The sequence below is a fragment of the Culex quinquefasciatus genome, chromosome 1 (assembly GCF_015732765.1).
Source record: "Culex quinquefasciatus strain JHB chromosome 1, VPISU_Cqui_1.0_pri_paternal, whole genome shotgun sequence".
NCBI classification, from domain to species: Eukaryota; Metazoa; Arthropoda; class Insecta; order Diptera; family Culicidae; genus Culex; species Culex quinquefasciatus.
In genome coordinates this window covers 130,349,297-130,361,131 of record NC_051861.1, presented here as the reverse complement: position 1 = coordinate 130,361,131, position 11,835 = coordinate 130,349,297, and the positions used below count along the sequence as shown (strand labels likewise).

General features: G+C 39.6%; 1 protein-coding gene across 1 annotated transcript; it reads left to right on the top strand.

Moving 5' to 3' along the window:
- Positions 1-9,507: 9,507 nt before the first annotated feature.
- LOC6038202 (lipoamide acyltransferase component of branched-chain alpha-keto acid dehydrogenase complex, mitochondrial) lies at positions 9,508-11,826 on the top strand. Its single transcript, XM_001847980.2, has 4 exons — positions 9,508-9,726; positions 10,007-10,669; positions 10,722-11,117; positions 11,176-11,826. Exons 1-4 carry the CDS (start codon positions 9,655-9,657, stop codon positions 11,413-11,415), a joined length of 1,371 nt encoding a protein of 456 aa, XP_001848032.2. The 5' UTR covers positions 9,508-9,654; the 3' UTR covers positions 11,416-11,826.
- The last annotated feature ends 9 nt before the right edge of the window (positions 11,827-11,835 follow it).

Below are 11,835 nucleotides of genomic sequence, written 5' to 3'. Positions count from 1 at the left end.
CGTCTCGATCTAGTATGCAAGGACATTTACATTCCCGGTGATAACGACCCTCTCACACACACACGTGTGCACACCTGCCCTCAAGCGTCATCCTTAAATTATACAACCCCGCATAGCATTAGTTGATCGATGAAGATTGTGATAAATCGGTTTGGCGCACGGCGAAATTATGCACATTTGCATGCGAGAACGAAGATTGACTAAACTAGGAGTGGCAGCTTAGTGGTGAGTTTCCAGTTTGCCAACAAAAAAAAGAAGGTCAAATTTGAGCACTTTGTGGACATCGTAGCAGGCGGTTGTTTGGATGGAACGGCTCTTTGAGGTTATGTTTGTTGGGGTTTGGGATGATGGTGATGGTGATAACGATGATGGTGGGACAAAAACGACGGGATTAAGGGGCTGATGAATATAAATTTGGCACTGGTTTGGTAGTTTTTTGTGTTGACCGAAGAAGGAGGGTTAATTTTAGTTGTTTTGAGTGGTAAATGGGTGGGCTAATATTTACCATCATGTCTAGAAGTAAATTAGTACTGTCCCAAATTTAGGTCAAATTTGGTTTTTATGAAGTAAATGATGTTTATCTTGTGTTGATTTCTTGCTATTCAGTTTTATGACAGTTCCTCTCAACTGCCACGATAGCAACAGTTTCCATCCAACTCAAACAATTTTCCTCTTGTGAAATGCTCCCTTTTTAACTGCCAATATTGAAGCATCATCATTTCAGTTTTTTTCCCAGCTCTTATTTACCCATTCAGCACCAGGAGCCATGCAACAGGAAAATTCGCTTGATTTTTATTTTCTCACTTCGACTGACAGACTGCATCGCAGTAGTCTGCTCGCTACCGAGTTTATACACTCTGTCTTGTCAAACAGTCAAACTATCAGAACGCAGGGCAGCTGCTGATATGGAGTGGAGCCCATCCCAGTAGCCTGTGCATTGGTCTTTTCGAGCGACAGTCAATTCTTGTTAATTTGATATTTTTATGTTTTTTTGTTGATCTCTAAATTAAACAAGTTAAAAACAATAAAGAAAGAAATTTCAGTCAAAACAGAATTTCAAAATTCAAAAACCAAACTGTCCAAAAACGAAGAGCAACTCGAAACCGTGCCAAACTGTTGAACGTCACGCCACTGACAGTTCTTCTTTATTATTTTATCATGGCGCTCTTCTCTTCACCAGTCTGCCATTTTATTTCATGCTTCTTTTTTCCGCTAGCAAAAAAACAGCACACTCATATCCTATACAGTCTCTCTCAACTCTAACGATCAATGTCCGGCCCTTTTCCAAGTGTTTGTGCAGTTCGTGTGAGTTCGATTAGTGTGTCGGTGTTGATTTTTTCGCAACGCGCGCTTGCTGCGATGACCGGACTGGACGGACCCAGACAGAGTGGCCTACTATGTATGGTGGAAAAAGTTGTACTTTTTGGGAGGGAGGAAAAAATGTGACCAACGACCACTTGTTGAACTTTTGGCAAGTTTAAGTGAATACAAGGGGATCAAGAGTTGATTTTGATAAAAGTTCTCAACTTTTTTGGTTAAAGTTCATGGAGAACAAATTTGGAGCAACTACCCTACTTTGGGATGTCACACAACTCCAAACAAGAAGCCTTGTTTTTGTCTAACCTAGAACGAAAACATGATTGTTGTCTGAGAAAGAGCCTACTTCGATTGGAGCTTCTCCACGGAAATCATCAAACGTCAGCTAATTCGATGGAGACGCATGGTTTTTAACTAAAAACCACTTAACCTCAGAAAAAATTACGATTTAAGACCAAATCGCCAAAATTCAACAACCCACCTAAAGCGGAAACTTATCGCGTAAATTAATTAAAAAACGGTGCATAAATTCCGACGAGATCGGATCGGTCGCGGCCATTTCGGAAGGAAAGTTAATATTTCACCCGTTTGTTTGCAGCACCTGGCCAACAAAAAAAGGGTCTCCGGAATTTCAATGGAACGCAAGAAAAGGGGCCCTTTTATTTATTGTCCTTTTTAGATTTGCGATATTTGCCCAAGTGGCAGGCTGTGCGGATCTTTAAAGGTGTTTAAGGAGTTTAAATTAGATTAAGCGTGTTAAGCCAAGGTATCAAAAATCTTAAGATTAAGAGAAACTCACCACATAAATTCACCACAGCTTTTTAACTAACTAATGACAGCTGTTTGTAACTGTTTCGGGCATTCATAACAAGATGGCTCTAGTGACCCATTGAAATTTGATAGTAATATTCAAAGATTGAGGTCTGTTTGTCTGTGCTCACATCTTTGACATTTTTAACAATTCACAAGATAACATTTTCACGATAATTTTAAACGATGAACTAAAGCAGTTTTTAACATTCAAATTTTCAGTTTAAAAATATTTCAAGTGTCAAATGTCTGTGGTTGCTTTGATGGCATACATAGTTTCCCGTAATTGAATATCTCCTTCATAAAAAAATATTTGTTGCAAAAAACGTCACGAATGTTTGTCATAAATTCGTCAAAGTGTTTAACCCAACAATATTTTACAAGACATCAATTAAGTAATTGGGTTTACGAGAATACCGAGCAAATTGGCTCCCGCCAAAATTAAGTAATAACACGCAATTTTCCCTCATCCCTTCCGCAGCAAACCGACACCGGTGGTTATTATCATTATTATTGCCGGCCTGCACGCATCGCAATTCTGTCCACCGTCCATGACCTCGGCGGCGGTTTCGGTCGGAGTATCCACACCGGTAATTTATGGTACCCAGTCCGCGTGGGCAGCGGTTATTTCCATCCATCATTACAGCCCGCATACCTGCTTCTTCATCATCATCATCGAATCAGCATCCCGGCGAAAATGTTTCTGCACAAATTTTTTATCAATCTTTTTTGTTTACTTTTTTTATCATTGCAGCATCCCGTGACCACAGACAAACAAAGGCAACTCCTTGTTTACAAACTCACATTGACCCATTTACATTGTTTTGCTTGAATTTGACTGATTGGGAACTCACCACAGCCCATTTGGACGCGTTTGACAGCTGCTTGAAGCCCAGTGCAAAAACTATGATTTAGCTTAAAAATGAATAAATCCCCGTCAGAGTGTCCTGATGCAAACAAAGAGCTGTCACAGTCTCATCGTCAGTCAAAAAACCCACACCGTGGTTTCGACAAGAAAGCCTTATTGACAAATGATGTTTGTTTGTCTATGAATAAATAAGCAATTAAAAAAATGCAAAAACTATGATCGCAGCATGCCGCGCGACCACCGAAATATGCACCCAAGGGGTGGTGACACCGATCTGGGAAAAAACATTTTTCCATCTGTCAAATTCCACCACGGTGGCACCGTCACCACGACAACCCCGCCGTCACGGCCAACTGCACTGCACTGGCTTTTAATAGTATTACCAGTGTGGGTGCTGGTGCACAATGGAAGGCAGCACACATACAAAACGAAAGATTGAGCTTCGCCGAAGCACTTTCTGATGTTTGTGCAAGCGTGTGTTTCTGTAATTGGGTGCGTGTGAGTGTGTGCGTGCGTGGGTGGTCTGCAAAAGGTTTGTTTATTTTTAGCGGAAACCACTACCTTGATAAGCTTGCGTTGATGATCCACCGCATCGCAGTAGGCGGTTATTAAATGTTATTTTATATGATTTCGAGGGGCAGAGTTGTGAAACGCTCAAATAATGAAAATTTCGACAGTTATTTTAGGGACCACATCTCTTTCCTCTACATAGATTTTTTCTTTTTGACACTTGAAGAAGATTCAACTATTTCAAACATTCTCACCACTGCACGTTTCCAGCAAATGTCACGTGCCAACCGGAAAAAGAGTAGGCGTTGATTGCCGTCATCACCGAGAGGAACAGAGAGAGAGAGGGCTTCAAGCTTCATCATCAGCTAAAATAATATACTAAATATATAAATTCCGCAAACCCAACCACATCGCGACCAGCACTACCACCGTCACAGTAGGCGATGGTCACTGCACAGACAAACTGACGTTTGAACTTATTTTTTAAATCGATCAATCAAAAATTTAGCGGTCGATTTAAATTATTGGAAACTCACCACAATAAGTTCAAATTCACCACTACACATTTACTCGAGGTTGACAGTTGTTTGAAACATATTATTTCAATGACTTTCGTCTGCTTGTCTGTGATCTCTGGTCTGTGACCAGGAAAGTGGAGGCAGTTGATGCCAACTAATTGAGCGAGTTGCAACAAAGTAGCCTTTTGGTGGGTGTTCCGGTGGTTTACCAAGCCTGCTATGGTTTGACAAAGCAACTGTCAAAAATTATGCAAAAATCGAAATATTTTAGAAATTTATCGATTTTTGTAGTTATTTTTAAAGTAAGACATAAGTTTTTTGTATTGTAGCAATTTTGCCACATTTTTTATTGTGATGACATGTTTACATTTTAAAAACTAATTGCTTTACCGGGGTAAACACGTGTGGTGTCCAGGACGTCCAGCGACCAGAAGTGGGCAATCGGATCCAATTTCAGCAGAATGAATTCAATTTGTGGTTGGCGAGCGTCATCATCAACCAAATTAGATGCAGAAAAAAATATATTTAGAAATTGATTGAACGTTATCAAGGTCACAACATAACTTGTTTTTCCTCTTACCCTTGGCCTGAATTTTTATAAAATAATACAGTTTGAAGGTTATGATGGGAAAATGATAAGAAAATCATAGGCTTGTTTCAAAAACGCGAAACTCTTGGGCTATATTTTTAATGTAACTAAATTAAAAAAAGTTTTTGCCGGAAAATTCCTCTTTTTAAAAAAGAAACAATAAGGCTTTCTAAATCAAGTGAAAAAATAAATAAATTTAACCCAAAAATGACGAACTCCTCGTCACAGTGTCCTGATGTAAACAATGGCCGGGCTCGAGCTGTCACAGTCCCTGCGAAATATGTTGGCTGACATATCGGGCGACCAGTCAAAAAATACCAGTTAGAAGTCGCATGACAAGAATCTTTTGCCAGAAAGAGATAGAAAATCTTATGCAAACAAACCAGCAGCTGCCATGTAAACATACTTTGAAAGTGTTAGTGAATTTCTGACTAGAAAGTCTTTTATTTTTCGGGTTTCGTGAATTTTTACACATTTTCAACTTTAATATCACAAAACCTTATGTTAAGAAACCTTAGCTACTTCTTCTGTTCATAATTCCGCGAATACCGGTCCAATTAACCGTCCTGCAAAATTCTCCGTACGGTATGACACTCCATGAGCAACCACACTGACACTGTCTGCCACCGGCATTTCGCAGGATTTGCTCATCGCCAACGGCGACGCACCTCCTTCTGATTTGATCCAAGCAGGCCGGGTTTGATCTCATTCTTACTGCGCCTACAGGTAAATTTAAAATTCGTTGTTTTGATTTTGGTGGAATTTTGGTCAAGAAACGAATTAATTGTAATTTTTCTTAAGTTTATACAAAATGTTATAAAATTTATTTTAATTTTCACCCTTTTCAAAAATGACTCCCCTTTGCAATGACGCAAGGAGGATCGCAGCATGCGAACCATCATGGTATGACAGCAAACGTAATGAACTGGAACAAGAATCTGACGGGTCCGCCACCTACTCACATACCACCTACACCTACATTATAATACACCTTGTCCTTTCTCTGAGGGGTGTCCTCCTGTGAAGCTGTGTGCTCTTTTGCCGTCGACTGATATCGACACCGAAGCTGTGCCGCCACAACAGAGGATGATGACATGTCGTTTTTGATCTTCCGGAGGGATGCTGTGGGCAAGAAAGCGAGACCACGGAACGTTTCAAGGGGAAATTTTCATAATTTTCCATATTAATTTCAAAAATATAAAATAACACAAATAATTTAAAATAAGAATTAAAGTTGCAAACTACACGACTTACCCCTCAGAAAAAAGGTAAACAAACAAAAAAGTTGCTTTGTCATCTTTTGTACCCCTCGTTGATCTGCAAGCGCAACCCACCATTGTGGGTGGTCTCAGCAAGCCATGCGGGAGCCACCCGTTGACAGCGGCCCCGGCACCCTCGTCAGGTGTCATGGCGACTCAGCATCAAAGATGGCCGCCACCACCGGTACAATAAATAAATCGTCGGGATAATATTTAGCGCGCACCGCATGCTATTTTATCTTCTTTCGCAGTTTACTCACACATAAACCATCGGCCAACGGTAGTAGGCTGTGTGTGTCTTTATGAGTTTGTGTGACTGACTCTCTGTCCACGCCGAAGGAGGGATCGTTCCGAGGCAGTCAACGACGGAAAGAAAAATTGGCAATAATCTTTCTGGTAATTTCGTTGTTGTTGATGTTAGTGGTAGAGGGTGGGTGCTGGTAGTAGGCGACGGCTGCGGTGTTGTTTCATGGCTCGTATTTCAATTAGCATAACGCCGGGCGTCGTCGCCGATCGGGCTACTTTGATGGTGGTGATGGTGGGGTGAGTCGTTTTTTGTCTTTCGTCTGGCAGCGACTCAATTTCTTATCAAAGTTGGCTGCGACTTGCTTCTTTATGATGTGGTGGCAAGGAGGGTGGACTTGGCAAGAACCACTTATTCTAATTAGTGTTGCTTATAAACATTTACAAGGCGTTTTGTTAATTGGTAATTATAATTGAATATTTAAAGAGACAGATAAGTAGAGAAGGTTTAAAACAGAAACAAAAAACTTGTAACGAAATTCGGAAAATTGAATTGAAACCCGTATTCATAAATTACATAATAATTCTGATATAATATTGGCAAAAAATTGTCAAAATTGTCAAAACTGTTAAAATTGTCAAAATTGTCAAAATTGTCAAAATTGTCAAAATTGTCAAAATTGTCAAAATTGTCAAAATTGTCAAAATTGTCAAAATTGTCAAAATTGTCAAAATTGTCAAAATTGTCAAAATTGTCAAAATTGTCAAAATTGTCAAAATTGTCAAAATTGTCAAAATGGTCAAAATTGTCAAAATTGTCAAAATTGTCAAAATTGTCAAAATTGTCAAAATTGTCAAAATTGTCAAAATTGTCAAAATTGTCAAAATTGTCAAAATTGTCAAAATTGTCAAAATTGTCAAAATTGTCAAAATTGACAAAATTGTCAAAATTGTCAAAATTGTCAAAATTGTCAAAATTGTCAAAATTGTCAAAATTGTCAAAATTGTCAAAATGGTCAAAAGGGACAAAATTGTCAAAATTGTCAAAATTGTCAAAATTGTCAAAATTGTCAAAATTGTCAAAATTGTCAAAATTGTCAAAATTGTCAAAATTGTCAAAATTGTCAAAATTGTCAAAATTGTCAAAATTGTCAAAATTGTCAAAATTGTCAAAATTGTCAAAATTGTCAAAATTGTCAAAATGGTCAAAATTGTCAAAATTGTCAAAATTGTCAAAATTGTCAAAATTGTCAAAATTGTCAAAATTGTCAAAATTGTCAAAATTGTCAAAATTGTCAAAATTGTCAAAATTGTCAAAATTGTCAAAATTGTCAAAATTGTCAAAATTGTCAAAATTGTCAAAATTGTCAAAATTGTCAAAATTGTCAAAATTGTCAAAATTGTCAAAATTGTCAAAATTGTCAAAATTGTCAAAATTGTCAAAATTGTCAAAATTGTCAAAATTGTCAAAATTGTCAAAATTGTCAAAATTGTCAAAATTGTCAAAATTGTCAAAATTGTCAAAATTGTCAAAATTGTCAAAATTGTCAAAATTGTCAAAATTGACAAAATTGTCAAAATTGTCAAAATTGTCAAAATTGTCAAAATTGTCAAAATTGTCAAAATTGTCAAAATTGTCAAAATTGTCAAAATTGTCAAAATTGTCAAAATTGTCAAAATTGTCAAAATTGTCAAAATTGTCAAAATTGTCAAAATTGTCAAAATTGTCAAAATTGTCAAAATTGTCAAAATTGTCAAAATTGTCAAAATTGTCAAAATTGTCAAAATTGTCAAAATTGTCAAAATTGTCAAAATTGTCAAAATTGTCAAAATTGTCAAAATTGTCAAAATTGTCAAAATTGTCAAAATTGTCAAAATTGTCAAAATTGTCAAAATTGTCAAAATTGTCAAAATTTTCAAAATTTTCAAAATTGTCAAAATTGTCAAAATTGTCAAAATTGTCAAAATTGTCAAAATTGTCAAAATTGTCAAAATTGTCAAAATTGTCAAAATTGTCAAAATTGACAAAATTGACAAAATTGACAAAATTGACAAAATTGACAAAATTGACAAAATTGACAAAATTGACAAAATTGACAAAATTGTCAAAATTGTCAAAATTGTCAAAATTGTCAAAATTGTCAAAATTGTCAAAATTGTCAAAATTGTCAAAATTGTCAAAATTGTCAAAATTGCTGCTCAAAATTGTTTCTTTAAAATTGTCAAAATTTTCAAATTTGTCAAAATTATCAAAATTGTAAAAAATTGTCAAAATTGTCAAAATTGTCAAAATTGTCAAAATTGTTAAAATTGTCAAAATTGTCAAAATTGTCAAAATTGTCAAAATTGTCAAAATTGTCAAAATTGTCAAAATTGTCAAAATTGTCAAAATTGTCAAAATTGTCAAAATTGTCACAATTGTCACAATTGTCACAATTGTCACAATTGTCAAAATTGTCACAATTGTCAAAATTGTCAAAATTTTCAAAATTGTCAAAATTGTCAAAATTTACAAAATTGACAAAATTGATAAAATTGACAAAATCGACAATATTGTCAAAATCATTTTTAAAATTGAAAAAAAGTACTAAGTTGACAATTTTGACAAAACTCAACGGAATTTATTTAAACTTGCAGAAGTCACAGCATTGACAGCATCAAAGCAACCAACAGAAAGGATAGTGAAGCTTTTTGAATCAGCTTTCCATTCAGCTTTGCATGCAAGCAGCTTACAACTTGTATGCAAGGTTCTGTACGGGAATTCGGCTGACTGGATAAAATTTGTCTTTTTGACTTTATCTGAACTATTTTTTTATGATACATTTTAACGCATTTTTTTTTGTATTGTTTTCAATATCAATCTTCAACTATCTCAAACTATATTTATTAATTTGTTTGTCATAACTTCAATCAACTCAATTGAATTGACACCAACTAGAATGGCAACAAACACGATCGCAGCAACCTGCTCCGGGCACGCACACTTTGCTACCATAGCAACACGTGCTGCTCCAGAGCAAGCAGCGCGTCTGAATGACGAAAACGCTGATTGAGAAGTGGACAACAACAACGGAAACCTTCGCTCTAATCAGGTTGACCACCAGCAAAACAGCCTACCTCCAAGTCGGCAAGAATGATTTCGAAAATGTGTTTGTGAGATGGTCGAGGTTTGCCGATTTAAGTCGAAGACTTAAGTTACCAAGACTAAGAGTTGGAGCAGGGTTGGGTTAGGGATGATCGTATTTTATCATTTTTGTTGACGTCAAGTGATGTGCGCCTTGGGCGCACCGAGTTCAAGATTTCAAGTGGACTGCTCAAAAAGTGACTTTGAGTATGATTTGAAAAAATCTGACCACCCCTAGCAAATCGATATCACCGCCGACTCGCGCACACACAACTCGGGAACACCCGACAGTCCTCGACGGCAGTCTCCTGTGGAAAGAAGTGGTTCTCCACGTTGCACAGATCAGGAAGCGATCAGCGCCTACTCGTCGTCACTCTCTCAAGCTAGCTCGTCGTCCAAGAACCGTCTACTGTGATATGGCCGGATTGATCCACCGTCAGGGTTCCGTACTGGTGCGCCGACTCCTTTCCAGCAGGCCATGGAATTCGGTAAGTGCAAGCCGCGAGCGTGACTTATATAATGTCGCAAAAGACGGAGCGATCGACAAAATTGAGCGTATTATCAGCGGTTTGAGTGTGTGTTGACGACGGCTGGAGGTGTGTTTGTGACGAAAGAGAGGGTGAAGAACCTGGCGCGAAGCCGGTTGATGTGTGTTGACAACAACAAGGTCGTGTTTTCTTATTTTTTGAATAACAAACTGAGAGTGAAACTAAGCAGGCTGGAAGAAGCCTTAGAAATGGAACTTAGAGAAATTTTCTGATATTTTAGGCACTTCCGGCACAATTTCACACCTGTTCGTTGCTGGACAAGCAGATTTCGTTCAACCTGTCGGATATTGGCGAGGGAATCCGTGAGGTGACGGTCAAGGAGTGGTTCGTGAAGGAAGGCGATGTGGTCGAGCAGTTTGACAATCTGTGCGAGGTGCAGAGCGACAAGGCTTCGGTGACGATCACCAGCCGGTACGACGGCAAGATCGTCAAGCTGCACAAGCTGGTCGACGAGATCGCGCTGGTCGGGAAGCCTCTGCTGGATTTTGACGTCGAGGAAGATGCGGATGACAGCAGCAGTGACAGCAGTTCGGACGAGGAGGTCGAGGTATCGCAGCAGGCCGTGGCTGCATCGGTGATCTCCAGTGGAAAGGTGCTGGCAACGCCTGCTGTTCGAAGGATCGCCATGGAGAACAAGGTCGATTTGAGATCGGTCAAAGCATCCGGACGAAATGGACGGGTGCTGAAGGGGGACGTTCTGGAATTCCTCAACATCATTCCCGAAGGAACTGTCAAGCCACACCCATCGATCGCGGCTCAGCAAGCCAGGACTGCCGCTGCGGCAGCACCAGCTGTCAAACCACTCGAATTGAAGCAGGCCGAGACCGTGGTGCCGCTGAAGGGCGTTGCCAAGGCAATGTACAAATCCATGGTGGAAGCACTGGTAAGTAAGCAATACCTCATGGCAAACTGAGATCTCATCGATTTTTTTCCAGAAAATCCCGCACTTTGCCTACAGCGACGAGATTGACGTCTCAAAGCTGGTACAGGTTCGGGAAGACCTCAAAAAAGAAGCCCTTGCCCAGGGAGTCAAACTGACCTACATGCCGTTCTTCGTAAAGGCCGCCTCGAACGCCCTCAAGCAGTTCCCAATCCTGAACAGCTCGTTCTGCGAGGCCACCGAAAGTCTGATCTACAAGTCGTACCACAACATTAGCATCGCCATGCACACTCCGCAGGGGTTGGTCGTGCCAAACGTCAAAAACGTCGACCAAAAATCGATCCTGGAGATCGCGGCCGACCTGAACGCCCTTCAGGAACGGGGCGCCAAAAACGCCCTCCTGCCGGAAGACTTTGCCAACGGCACGTTCTCGCTGTCCAACATCGGAATCGTAAGTAGCTGTCAACCCACCTGTCAAACCCATCTGTCAACTGTCAAACTCATTCCAGATCGGTGGCACGTACACCCACCCCTGCATCATGGCGCCGCAGGTGGCGATCGGGGCCATCGGCAAGACGAAGCTGCTGCCGCGCTTTGACGCGTCCGGTGCGGTCGTGCCGGCCCACATCATGAACGTCAGCTGGTCGGCGGACCACCGCGTCATCGACGGCGTCACCATGGCGAGCTTCTCGAACGCGTGGAAGGCGCTCCTGGAGAATCCGCAGCTGTTTTTGCTGAGCGCGAAGTAGGCGATTTGTTTACCTTTTTTTTCGGCACCATCAGAAACGTCAAACCGTACAAAATTGCTGCCGGATCTTTTCCGGGAGGGATATAGAGAAAGGCCCAGCAGCAATTTGTACTGATTTGACGTTTGCAGAGGGTAACGGAAAGTTTGGTTATGTTACTGCTTGCAAAAACATGTTGTTATGTTACTGCTTGAGAAACACACACACAGGAACGATTGCATTTATGGAAGTAGCGTTTAGAGAAGGAGAGGGAGACACCAATATTGCATTTATATGAATATTTTTTTTTTCTTTGGAGAAGTAGGCGGTGTGGCGCGCAGCGCCATCTTTGTTTGTTTTAGCCATACAAGTGAAACGTCAAACGTTCGAGACTAGGTCTGTACATATATTATCGAAATATATTGATTTAAAGCAGCTGGAATT

Excerpts from the sequence above, each read along its gene's own strand:
- LOC6038202 (XM_001847980.2), top strand. The coding sequence starts at position 9,655 with ATGGCCGGATTGATCCACCGTCAGGGTTCCGTACTGGTGCGCCGACTC. Across the intron at positions 9,727-10,006 it reads CCAGCAGGCCATGGAATTCG|GCACTTCCGGCACAATTTCA; the intron begins GTAAGTGCAAGC and ends CTGATATTTTAG. Across the intron at positions 11,118-11,175 it reads CGCTGTCCAACATCGGAATC|ATCGGTGGCACGTACACCCA; the intron begins GTAAGTAGCTGT and ends AACTCATTCCAG.